The sequence below is a fragment of the Daktulosphaira vitifoliae genome, unplaced genomic scaffold, assembly GCF_025091365.1.
Source record: "Daktulosphaira vitifoliae isolate Bord-2020 unplaced genomic scaffold, ASM2509136v1 Scaffold_2, whole genome shotgun sequence".
Lineage (NCBI taxonomy): Eukaryota > Metazoa > Arthropoda > Insecta > Hemiptera > Phylloxeridae > Daktulosphaira > Daktulosphaira vitifoliae.
In genome coordinates, this window is record NW_026099573.1 from 40,584,388 (window position 1) to 40,598,733 (window position 14,346).

The window sequence follows — 14,346 nt, forward strand, 5'->3', positions numbered from 1 at the left end:
AAATAATAATTCACAAAACACATATCACACGAAATAGAGTGAGGAGGACAGGAGATACTTCATGAAGTCTTCTCCGACCCTCCCACTTTCTTGGGACAGTCCCTTGACCGGTGGCCCCCCCCTTTGCACGTGAAGCACGCGCCGGTCCGGTCCGGACCGCTACAGGTCGTTTGCACGTGCCCCCTTTCGAGGCACCTGTAGCAGCGCGGACCCTTGTCCTTTGGGACCCGGATCCGGCACGTGCTCCAACCCACCCTGAGTCGTGTCAGTCCGACCAGCGATTGCGAGGCCCTGATGGGAACCTCGCACCACGCGAAGCGGCCCTTGCCGCTCCCGTGTAGTCGGACTGACACCGATCCGACGGGTGTCGTCACTCCATCTTTGGAGAGGATAGTGGTCAACGCCCCTACGACGTCCTCTTCCACTATCCACTCCTCCACGTCTAACAGCATGAACGCCACGGACATCGCTGGGCGATGCACGCGGTCGTCCATGCCGACGCGTTTCATACCTAAAACATTAAAAAAATGTCTTGGCATGAACCAATTGATATTTCTACAACATCAGCAACTTCTCTGATTGTGATTCGGCAATCGTTCATAACCATTTCTTTTATTTTTTTCACGTTTTATTCGGTTGTTGATGTGCTGAGGCGTACGCCATCTTCTACGTCTACACAGCTATTTTGGAAAAGTCTATACTACTCGTAAAACTCATGGCAGACTCACCATAGGTCTTTGTTAATATTTCACACATTTTTTACGCATAATTTGATACAAATCTTTTGATTAATTTTTTAAATAAATGAAAATCGCTGAGCTCTTAAAAATACGTCGTACCTTAGCGGCTGCTAAGACAAAGTAAAAAATTAATTGAGCTGAAAATGTTATCATACTTAAGGGACATTATGAAAAAAAAATGTTGATAATCAGACTCTCCAAATCCGCAAAATTTAAGTATTTTCTGAACACACCTCGTATTTTTATAACTAGGAATTTCTCGATCGTACTTTTTTCCCGCCTAGATTTTAACATATCAATAATTTTTTTTTTATTTTGATAATTTTCTATTAAATAAGCTAGTTTATTATATGTTTGACCATTTGAAATACTAAAGTTGACACCCTTATAAGGTATAAGGGATGAACGTAAATAATACTTTATGATAGATAAATTAAGAAAATTATTGAACTAAATGAAACCAATAAAAAATTATTTGTAGTGTTATTAATTAAGGGGCTCATTATAAATGAATTACTCGTATGTAAATCATTGTGATTGTTATTGTTTAGTTAGTATCGAAATATAAATCTCAACTGAAATTATATGTGTTCAGACATATAATTTTTGTCTACACACAAGAAAAAAAAATTTTATATCACAAAACAAATTAGAACAAAAGATATATTTTGTTAGAATTTGTGTATTAAAATGTATTTACACCAAACAATTTGTATTCACAGCGTGACAAGATTATTCTTTACGGGCATTTATGTAAATTTCAAAAATTAATCCCATACAGCAAAAATAAACATTCAAATTAGACCTCTCATGTCTTTTGTCAATTTTTTGTTAAGTATTATGTCATTAACCAAAGCTGTCCTAATATAACATTCATGTTTGATATTTATAAGAAAATTAATTAAAACATTTGGTGCACTTTATTAACTTAATTAAAATACCCATTTTTCAGTTTAATAAGATGTGTTTTGTCATTAATTTGTACAATTTATTTTCCTATTGTAATTGTGCAAAAAATCAAGTTATTCATTTTGTATGATAACTATACAACACAATCTACTAGTAGGATTACAAGAAAATCCTATGAACAAGTTTATGTTTAATGAAATATATCTATTTATTTTTTGTTCTAGTATTTATTATTTTAATTCACAATGTATCAATTTTTTTTTCAATTAAGTAACATAAACATCATTTATTAATCTGTACATTCCTGATCATATATTATAGAAAATTTAATTATTTCATTATCATGAAAATTATGTCTACGAAGCAAAGATAAAATATATGGGTAACATTTCGCTTAGATTAATAACACAAAGTGAACTTTCCTATAGCTTACAACTTTTCCGTACGCTTCTCAGTTTTTATAGCGTTAAAAGCTTTTTGTTATGATATGCATTATTACACTTATATGATTTATGCGTTTTAAAGGGTATGTATATTTAAAAAAAAACAAGTAAGTTGACTGACTCAATCTCACGAGTAAGTTACCTTTTGTATTACCGATGTTATACCGATTAAAATGTTTAGAATTAATATACATTACCTGGTCAATGATTTTCGGGTTTCAATATATTTGTTAATAATAATGAAATAATTTAAAAAGATTTATTTTTAAAATTACTATGCACTGCACAAGTAATGTAAATTAAGTGCACGCATTTACATATAAATTTAAAACAGTACAGTACAAAAATTCGTTAATCTAACATATAGAAGATCAAGAAGAATACTTTGTAAAGTATTTATGTATGGTTATAAAGTTATATTATTGACAAATTTTAATTTTTTTTTTTATGAAAAGTGTTATTAGATTTTGTATTGATTTTAGCTGCGATGTAATTCGATGTGTTGTAGCTGAAAAATTACTTCTTTTATTTTGCTGTAATTTTTTTGTTTCAATGGACACGATTATTCCGTTTTTATTAGACCGATTTTTCTTAACGATACGTCATAAGATTACAAATGTATCTAATTAAAGCTATTAGCATTATCTTCTTCTTCTTCCTCGCCTTAATCCCAACTACTTGGGGTCGGCCACACCTGATGTCCTCGCGTACATCTGAGATGGGACAATTCGCCTAAGTTTTGTTCAGGACACTTCATACTATTTGACTAAAATTTTACGCCGGCTGTCGACTTGACGCAACCTCATTAGTCGCCTCTTACGACTGGCAGAGGGGCCGTGGAAGTATCCCCTATCCACAGGTAATTATGCTGAAACAATCGGCATTATAATTTTGAAAAATTTGATAAAAATAAATATCTCAAAAAATTACACTTGTCATAAAACAGGTCAATGTTAATATTTTCAGCTTTCACTTTATATTGAAATAGTATTCTTAAAAATTGAATAATAGAATTAGTGTGTCATGTATCTACTGTATTTTACTTCTTTAGCTTATTTTTGTGATACAAAATTCTCAAAAAATTAACTTCTCTGATGTCACTTTTTGATTCATCTAAATGATTTATACTTATTTAGTATTTAAACATTTTTTATAAATTGAAAAGCCAATAACTACAAGTAATTATACTGAATTGGGCTTTAACTTATGTACTGTCTCATTCAGTTGGTTTAATTGAAAAATATTGAAACTTTTTGTATAAACTGTATATTATTTTAAAAAAAAAGGTGTCATATTTAAGTATATTTTATTGATATTAAAAAAATAGTTCGTTTTTTAAACACAAAAATTATTTTATTTTTAATAGTATTACTGCAAAAACCTACAACAATAATTTTTTAGTATAATTAACTAAATTTTTATAATTTACCGATAATTATAGACTTGATAAAATTTCATTAACTCGTACAAATTTTTAGCTTAAAACTATGTTTGTGGGTGCTGCTCTCTTGAGGATTTTTGACGAATGTTATTGATAATTTTGTATAAGTTCCAATCATAAATTTATTTTAAAATAAAAACGTGTAATTCTTATAAATTTGTAATATTATTTATTACCCTGTAATAATCGTGGGTGGAATAATTTTTAGTGCTAGAATCCCACGAAAATATATCTCAGTAAAAATACAATTTAATAAAAATAAAAACCGAACTCTTAAATATCGTATTTTTATGGAATAGGTATGATTAAATAAACCAAAACTTCTGTGTGACGTAACCGATGTAAACTGTCACAGTGTTACCTCATTGTTTTACAACACGCCTCCGTAAATCAGCCAAATAAACGTGACCTCCCCCGTTTTCTCGTATCGGTGACGTAGACGTGTAATGGTGGTGTAATATTATCGTTACACCCCGGGGTTATATAAATTGGAATTCTCGCCCACTCAGAAAATCTGTACAATAATATTATTACATTGTGATATTTAACAAGTGGTAACGATTAAAGTTTACCGACTAACTTACAAAAACCATCAGACTATTAGTCACAATACGTTTTGTGGTTGACATAAATAATAATAAGTGGTATATTTAAAAGGAAAGTTTAATTTTATAAATATATAATCAGTAAAGTGATAAGTTCTAGGATTTTAATGCAATGAGAAAAATAATTCACTAAGTTGATTAGTTTTATTGTAATGTTATTATAATTTTACAAACATAAATTATGTTCTTTTTAACAGATAAGGAAATTGGCTATTAACTTTTATAAGAACCAATTTTAAGTGCAGTGGAACTACACCCTAGGGCTTAAAGTGAAAAAAATACTCAGGAGAGGGGCCTATTCGCAATATTATTTTGGGCGTTCTACTTTTCTATGGACAGTCTTGTGGGTAGGGGTTAAGTATACGAGATATCGCATCCTCTTTTTAAATGTACTAAAAGCATATTCTCATAATTTTTTAAATTATGATTTCATAATTTAAAAAGACACGTTAATAAGTAACGAAAAAGAAAAACAAATTTTTATTATTGGTATACACCAAGTGATTTCATTATTCTGTGGTATTCGAGCAAAAAAAAAAATGTTTTTATAAAATATAAATATAAAATAACAATTTTTGTAAAAATAAAATTTAAACTTATATAATACATAATATTTGTTTTAAAAAAAATATATATTTTAATACAAATCCAAATATTAAAAATTCTCTTAATTTTTATTTAACACATTATATTAGAAAATTTTTCTAAACAATTTACAAGACCAGGGAACAAAATTATCTTTAAGAGAACACTTTTTAAGCACTTTTAGATGTAGAGGAATTAAATTACTTTGCGTCCCACACACTTAAACCCACTGGTTTCTTTTTAATTCTCAAATAAACAATATATCAGGTCTTAAAAATGCTTAGGTACACCACTAGCTTTATTAGTAATCATAAAATACTAGTATTGTAACCCAGCTTATAATATACGATTGTAGGTAGTATTATTTTTTACAACAATTTTAATGGTTCTGTTTATTGTCTTATTTATAGAATCGAGTACAAGAAGAGAGTTTACTGGATCCTGTCTCCAACGCTGACAAAGATGAACCCCAAAGGTCAGTCAGAAAAAGTGCCGCGTTGTATAAAGTTGACATGACGACGAGTAAGCAAAAAAAATATTATTACTATTTATTACTCAATAAATTAATATTTTTTAATATCAATTATTATAAATATAATAATTTTTTACCTATGGATGTCAGCGACTTAATTAGTCAGTCTTGTTCTTATAAAAACATTTATTCTTTTTTTAAAAATAGTGTTATAACACTATAAGAAGACTTTTCAATGTTTTTGGACATTTTATATACAAAATACTTATAATTAATCTATAATTATTTTAAATCCTGTACATTTTTTTTACACTTTAAAGACTATTCTGTAATCATTGATAATTTTACTTAGGTTCTACAAAGTTTAATTAAACATTGGAAAATTCATTGGTATTTCGTATTGAATTTTATATTTATGTTGCCAAACTGGAGACACTTTGTATATTTTTAATTCATTAAGTTTTTTAACCTCAGGGAAGCTTAATTTAATGTTTTTAGATTTTTTAATTTATTAATTTTGCTCTCAATATCCTAAAAAAAAAAAAACATCTGAATGCTTTTACAACCGAAAAAAAATTTCTAAATTTAGAATAGGTGATGAACGCAGCGCCCGGTGGTACTCACGCGGGTTTGTTAACGTTTGTTGTTTTATTTTGTCTTAAGTCAGACTATGTCAAAGAAAAAGGAATAAGGTGGGTGGACTGTATGAATGAATGTAGAATGAATTTTCAAAACATATAACAATTAAATGTATTATATATGAATCATAAAATCTTATATACACCAAAGTGGATAGGGGGACAATTAATACTAATGCTACAATGGCGCTGATATACACAAATAATAAATTATAAATGTGAGTGAGTCTTAAAAAAAGATGAACAAGCATTATACTTATGGGCTAATTGAAACGGCTGATGATAATGTGGAATATTGAAAGGATCAATTGAAGTCGAAAGCAAGTAGCTGACCAACGTGTACAATATGCTGTGAACGGTACTGTGATGTATCTCAGAAAATATAAAACGGCGATATACTGAGTGCACAAGGGTGCGACAATTGCAAAGGTGATATTTTTCTTTAACAATAAAACGAATACAAAACTACTGGTTCGCAAGCGCCATAGAGCTTATAACTGAAATATGTATTAAGATGGCGGCGACAATAGGACATAAATAGGACATAATAAGACATAGAAAGAAAACCGACAACAAATCAGTGTAGCACAACGATAGCCTAAATAATCACAACACAAATTCTCGACAGCACATTCGACAGATGTGTATCCAACAATAGGAATAAGCTTTAATAAAATGTTGAACAGTCTTTTGAGACTTGATAGATAGAATATACTAGAAATTTAAGCTAAAAGTTTTTGACAAAATAAATTTTATGTTTATTCTAATATGTTAATTTTTTTAATTACCTAAATTTATGGTAGAAATAAGCTTGAACCTTCCGAGTAACTTCGAAACGTGTTAATGTAAATAAGTTAATTACCGTGTTGTTTCATGGAAATCCATTTTCAAATGTCATGGCAAATCAAAATCGTTCAAAATCAAGGCATTTTCGGAATTATTAAATTTGAAATTAGTGAACCTCAATGAAAATTGCTTTGAGCGATTCGAAAGGTTAACGCTTTTTTTAATTATTAGATTTGTAAATATCTAGTTATGATGAAACAAATTCAGATGTTTTCAAAAAAAAAAACAATTAAATGAACTTTTTGTATTTCTCATCATAAAATATAATATACAGAAATACTTAGATATCCGATGTTCATTATTTTTCATTGTTAATTTTACTTAGTTCGTTAGAAAACATACGTGAAACAAAAAATCCTAGTTATAACAGGAAAACTAAATAATGAGTTGTACTGCGTCAATGTATATTTCAAAATAACGCTTAGGGGTATAACTTTAATGAAACAATATTTTGACATCATAGTATTATGCATATTTCATGTAGAGAACAGTGTTAGTAGTAAACCGTTCGGCAGTCTTAAGGGACTTGTTAACTTAGTATGTACATTGATATTAAGTTAAACATTTTTGAATGGATGAATTTTAATTTTATTTTCTGATATATTGACAGACAATGAAGTGGAAGCAATTAAATTGATCTAATGGCGAATGCGATAATGACAATATAATCTGAAAAATCCTCATACAGAATAGTAAAATGTGATCATCATTAACGCCCCTACCCATTTAACCACAATATTCACAAAAGTTGTGTTTTTATGTCATTTATGGTGTTTTTACTGAGGGTAATGAACGCCGAGTGCGGTTTAACGCACTTTGATAATGAATTGTAAAAAATAAACTTCATGTTGTGTATAGATTTACCTCATTACCAAAATAAAAAATGTTATGCAATTATATATCGCTATCATAATAGCAACAACACATATCTCCAAAAGTACTATTTTACAGGAAGGCCAAAAAACTGTTTAATTTAGTCTAAATAGTTTAGCAATTACTGAATTAAGTTTTTATGTTATACTTACACATGTATACATTAAAAACACTAATTTATTATTATCATTATATTATTTAATGTAGATACGAGTTATTCACAACTTTTTTCAGATACGTGTAGTTATTACATTAATTTAACGGTGAAACAACACGTAACTGACAATGATTAAATCCTATTGGGTAAAGTCATTAACACATATTTAACACAATATAGACTTGTATTAATTATTTATATTTATAATAAATTACCAGTTTATTATTGAATAAGTATTAAATACGGTTATTTAAGTTCAATACTTCTTTAAATCTAACATTAATATTAATATTGTTCATTAATATGAACAATAAGTTCTTTAATAATTTCAATTAATAGGTATACAATATAAATAATAACAGCACGATACAAAATCATTAAATTGTTTATTTTTGGTTTTATATTATTTTAAAACAATTTAATAACCAGTCTTTTGGTTTCATATAAAATAATAATCTTACAAAATAACAATTAACATATAATGAAGTGATAAAAAAATCACTATAACAATACAAATTGCTCTAAAACAATTCAGTAATTAGTTTAGGTTTTATATAAAACAACAAATAATTTATTATTAGTGATCAGTAAAAAGTTATATAAATAATATAAATATAATTTAATTAGTTAATAATATAATTCCTAATATTATATTGCACCTATTAAAATAAAATAGTATAATATTCATTACTTTTTTAAAAACATGTATCATAATAAAATTATGATCTTATAATGACTAGTATTGATCACTATAAAAATATTCAATTTTACCATTCTTAGGTTTTAATGATGAAGCATGTTCTAAACTGTCATAAAATGAACAAGTGTCAGCTGGAAGAAATTGTTTGAGTTTTTGTAGGTCCTGCTATTTTTATAAAGTTCTAATTAATGGTTTTTTATAGAGGTTTTCATATTTTATTTCATTTTGTGTGTTTTAAGGTTCATCAAATAATAATTTGTGTGTAATTTTCTTTGTGGTTGGGTAATAAAGAAAGGATCTTGTGTCCTTAACTTCGAGATCCCCTTTTATGCGACAATGCCTAATAGATGAATATGGGTTGGTTTGTTTTAAAATTTAAGAAACTTTATAATTCAACAATTTAGCTCCTGGTTGTGAAGGAGTATTTCTTCCTGTTTTGGTTATTCTAATGTAATCTGATAGCAAGTGTATGTGTTGTCTTTTAAGTTTTCTTTCTAAAAGACTTTGCAAGTTATCACACTATTTGGGTGTACTCCTTAATGAGATTCTTATGCACAATATTATAAGATACTTGATGTTTAATTTATAAATGTAATAATGCATTTGAGTGATATTTCAATTTTGATATCCCCAGCCATTAGAGTATATAATTATGCGTTCTTTTTAATTCAAGAAATTTTTTTCCAAGTGTTTTATAAGTATAGATGTAAAAACTGAAGCCTCTAGTTCATCATTTTTTCCGTTCTATCAATAATTTTGACAATATGCAGTTGCATTATTATAAATTGTCATATTATACACAGGGCCGGGCCGAGGGCCTGGCAAAGTGGGCGCCTGCCAGGGGCGCAAAATATCTAGTGAGAATTGGGGCGCAAAATTTGATGAAGTCATTAAATTAGATTTTAAAAATCAAAACCAAAATATTATAATAATTTAAAAACTATTATTGGATGGAAATACGACGTTACCGAAATGATACTATAAAGTGTGAACTACCTAGTATTAAACAAGTATAATGTATAATAATGTCCATATTAATTATACACGTAGCCCGTAAGTATAATTTATAATTGTGAGGAAAAAGTGATATAAATTATTTCGCTTTAACTCATAGTCGCCGGGTAATAAACAAATTTAAAAATACAATTTGCGGGCGACAATAATACCGGATAATCACTCGCCGGCTCGTCGTGTCTAAAAATAGTCTTATCTTTCCATCAAATTTAATAGTCGATACTCGATATAGCTATATATATATATACTGTATATAATATACAAATATTTTTTTAAGCCTAATGGAAGTAATAAGTCATTACAATCCTATATTATTAGCTCATGTAAAACATATTACAGAAAGTAATAAACCGACTATCAGTTATTTTTCTCATAAAATTCAAAATGAAATAATCTGTATAATGGGTCAGAAAGTAAGACAAACTATATTTGAACAAATACAAAAATCAAAATACTTCTCAATTCTTTTTGATTGTACTCCTGATAAATCTCATCAGGAACAAATGTCACAAATTATCAGGTATGTCCACATTTCTAATGGAGAAATCATGATCAAAGAATCATTTATTGATTTTCTAAGTACCAACGAAAAATCAGGATTAGGGCTTTCTAATGAAATATTAAATACTATAAAAAATAATGGAATTAATATACTGGACTGTAGAGGACAGTGTTACGACAATGGCGCGAATATGGCAGGGATTAATAATGGTGTACAATCACATATTTTACGTATAAATGAATTAGCTACATTTTTACCTTGTACTGCACATAGCCTAAACCTAGTAGGTGTCCATGCTGCAGAAGTTTCACCCATGATGATAACATTTTTTGGCTTAATTCAGAATATATACTCATTTTTTTCGGGTTCGACAAGTAGATGGGAACTCTTAATGAAAACTATGAAAATCACTTTAAAATCTCATTGTGACACACGTTGGAGTACAAAAAAACAAGCAGTTAGTGCTCTAAAATTAAATTTTAAACCCGTTTTTGATATACTGAACCATATGGTGACTAACACGGTAGATTTTAATAAAAATACAATAACATCTGCTCAACAAATTCTAAAACAAATAAATTTCAAGTTTTTATTCCTCCTTCATTTTTGGGATTCTATTCTAGAACAAATTGATAAAGTAAATTTAATATTACAGAATCAAAATCAAACTATTGATGTGGCAACCAAAAGTTTAGAAGGTTTAATTGAATGCATTCAAAATATAAGAGAAAATGGTTTTGAAAATACATTGAATGAAGTTAAAAAAATTGCACTTTTATTTAATATAGCCACTGATTTTCCAACTACAAGAAAAATAAAACGCAAAACATACGAGTCAAATAATATAAAAACTAGTATAACGAGGGAAAGTATTGAAACTAATGTAAAACTACAATGCTATCAATCTCTAGATTCTATTATTACGAGTCTAAAATGGAGATTTGAAAAAATGTATAATGTATCTTCAAAATTTGCATTTTTGTCCGGTCAAAATTTATCGAGTATGGAAATAGATGATATTAGAAAATGGTCGGATGATCTAGCGTTGTTATACAGTGTTGATTTGAATGGTAGTGAATTATACACTGACGTTCAAAGTTTCAAATTTCAAGCTTCAAAATTAATAGCATCATTTAAAACTGCAACATCTTTTGAATTTTTAAAATGCATACATCAAAATTCTCTACAAGATGTATACCCAAATTTAGAAGTGGCATTAAGAATTTTTTTAACAATGCCTGTTACTACAGCTACTTGCGAGAGAAGTTTTAGTAAATTAAAGATCATAAAAAATTATCTTCGTTCCACCATGGTTCAAGAACGTCTAACAAATTTAGCAATACTTTCAATCGAACACGAAATTGCATCTAAAATGGACTACACTTTAGTAATTGAAGAATTTGCTTCCAAAAAAGCCAGAAAAGTTAAATTTTAATAATTATGTAAAATGTAAATGTAAGAGACAAAAGATATGCTCTTAGTATTTAAAGGAATAAGATATTATTTGAAAATTAATAAAATATGATTACATTGTATTAATTATTTTATGGTGGGGGGGCGCAAAATTTTCATTTTGCCAGAAGCGCCACTATTGATCGGCCCGGCCCTGATTATACACTTTCAATTTCTTTGAATAGTACATTGCACTTGTTTGCAATATAAGACAAAACTTTATTGCTTGACAATCAATCTAAGTACAAGAGTTTTTTCCTTTGGTCAGTTTTGTATCCATATCTTTTTCTTTTCTTTCTCATATCTTAATGAGCAATGTGCACAAAATTATCATTTTAACCGTTAATGTATTGTACATAATATGTTCAATATAGTGGCGGTTGTAAATGACTTTTAAGGAGGGGCGAAAAATCATAGGATAATATAGAAAAATTCCAATTATGGCTATAAATATACTTGTTAGTTGCCATAAGAATCAAACTGAGTGTGCTCGTACAACTTTTCTTGATGTTTTAAACTATTACACATTTAAAAGGGATATATTTTTATCTCCAATGCTAAGAATGTATTGGTTTTGTCATAATAAATATTTTTTTAAGTCTGTCCATGAATATGCCTGTCTCATCATTGGATCGATTTTAATGTTCATTATTTCAAATAATCAGATTTTAATTTAGTTGATCCTAACGTCACCAAAAATTGAAAAAACCACCGCAATTTTAGAAATTTAGAAAAATATGTCTAACTGTAATATCGTTAAAAACAGCATTTTCAATAAGTTTTCTAGCATTTTAAAATGCTATAAATTTTTTTTTATAATATAATATATTCCCTTAGAACTTTCAGCGCTGTAAATTAGAGACATTAATCATTTTTTTTTTATAATTTATGAAAATGAAATGGAAAACCTAAAAGATTTGACAATGACCACCCACAAAAGTAATGATTTTTCAAAAATTTTAGAAAGTAGAAATTTAAGTAAAACATTAAAAGATAGGTATAATTTTGAAAAATAAAGTGCACTAGTTATGTCATGAATTACAATGAGGCATTGTATATTGCAGCAGTGAATTTTGAGATTAATGAGTATTATATAATAGATTCAATGTATACTACTAAAATTCATTAACGTACTTGACAAAAATTAAAAAAAATACTTTGCTCAATAAAAAAACATTTGTTTAATGACGATAATATTTCTAAGTTATTGTTAATTAAACGTAATGTTAAACACGTATCAAAAACAAATTTATAACTGCAAAGTGTATTTAATTTAGTATGCGATCATTATTATGAATGAGATGAATTTCGATCATAATTTTAATCCCGGTTCTTATGGAGATTACATGCATAAAAGAATATTGTTAGAAAATTCAAATGAATCGACAGACATATGTTTATATTGTCAAAAGGATGTAGAATAAAATAGCGGTAAGCGTATTAAATGAATTTCATGTACTTAATATTCTCATAGAAGAGTAATTGGTTGTTTAGCAGATGAGTTTAGAATAAACGATCACAAATATTATCAATTCATATTGGTTAATAAACAAATACATTTAAAACATCATAATTGACTGATTACAAATTGGGGACTTTACATGAGGGGGCTTCATGTGTATCACCCCCCTTCAATATAACTGTCACTTGTTGAATACTAAAAAATCATTTTAATCAACATTTTTATTTATTTAACTACATATTTTGCAGCGACTCAGCCTAGCAATATTGTTACGTCACTTTTTCGACTAAATGAAGAAGAAGGAAGTACATGTATATTATTGAGAGTAGATGCTGTCATAGAAGTAAAATTCAAAACAAAATTAGGATCCGAAGATGTGAGTTCTTAAAATTCAAATGCGCGTCTGGTGCTCAGTAAAATATATATTTTTTTTTACAGCAAACTGATTTGTATGTTCCTGATGATGCTGAAGTTAGCGGAGACTGTAGTAACGAGGATGAAGCTACACTAATACTCAAGTGGAAAAACTTTATTTTTACATGGTACTTTACAAAAGTAAGTTTTTATCAAATAATGGTTATTCTCAATTAAACATTAATTTTGACTTGCATTTTACGAGCTTGAAGAATAAGTGGCTTGAAAATTACATTAAGAACATACACATATGAAATATTAAAATGTAAAAACTTTTTGTCTTAGAAAATTTCTTTCATTTAAGTCTTTAATGTCAATAACTTATGTACACAATAAGATGTATTTCACGTGTACATGAGTTATATGAATAATTAAATACATTAAATAACTGATATTGCTTAAAAATTTACATATTCGTATTTTTGTAAATAGTTAAATTAAAATTTATTATTTCAATTTTTTGGATACGCACTATTTTACCAAGTGTAGTTAAACATTGGTAACTTTGTTGGCATTTCAAATAGCCATGTTTCACTCATATAACAATCTATAAAAATAAAAGAAACATAATATCGTTTTACCACTAAGCAATTGCATTTTAGTGATGAGTGACTCAAGAAAACATTAAAATATGATATTGACGTTGCCAAACCGGAGACACTTTGTATATTTTTAATGCATTTAGGTTTTTAACCTCAGGGAAGCTTAATTTAATGTTTTTAGATTTTTAAATTTATTTTTCCGTCACTATCTAAAAAAATAACATTTTAATGTTTTTATATAACGAAAAATAAATTGCTTAATTTAGGGTATACAAAATGAATTTTATTTTATTTATTCTATTGTTTATTTTTTTAATTAGCTAAATTAGGGTAGGAATAAGCTTGAACCTTCTGAGTGACTTCGAAATGTGTTAATGTAAATAAGTTAATCACCGTGTTGTTTCGCAGAAATCCAAAAGGCGTTTTCGGAATAATTAAACTTGCATGTAGTGTATCTCAATGAAAATTGCTTTGGGCGATTTAAACGATTTATTTAATAATTGGATTTCTTAATATATATGATGTTTGATGTAACAATTTCACATGTTTTC

At 28.0% G+C, this 14,346-nt stretch overlaps 2 protein-coding genes across 2 annotated transcripts in view; both read left to right on the top strand.

Annotated features, from left to right (window-relative positions):
* LOC126899606 (erbin-like) overlaps nt 1–14,346 on the top strand; it is a 129,853-nt gene that overhangs the window by 80,277 nt on the left and 35,230 nt on the right. The gene's annotated exons all lie outside the window — the stretch shown is intronic.
* LOC126899614 (lysosome-associated membrane glycoprotein 1) overlaps nt 1–14,346 on the top strand; it is a 37,540-nt gene that overhangs the window by 10,427 nt on the left and 12,767 nt on the right. The window contains exons 3-5 of the mRNA XM_050674665.1: nt 5,134–5,245; nt 13,088–13,215; nt 13,278–13,394. Of these exons, the coding sequence (XP_050530622.1) occupies nt 5,134–5,245; nt 13,088–13,215; nt 13,278–13,394 (357 nt within the window). The remainder of the gene's footprint in view (nt 1–5,133; nt 5,246–13,087; nt 13,216–13,277; nt 13,395–14,346) is intronic.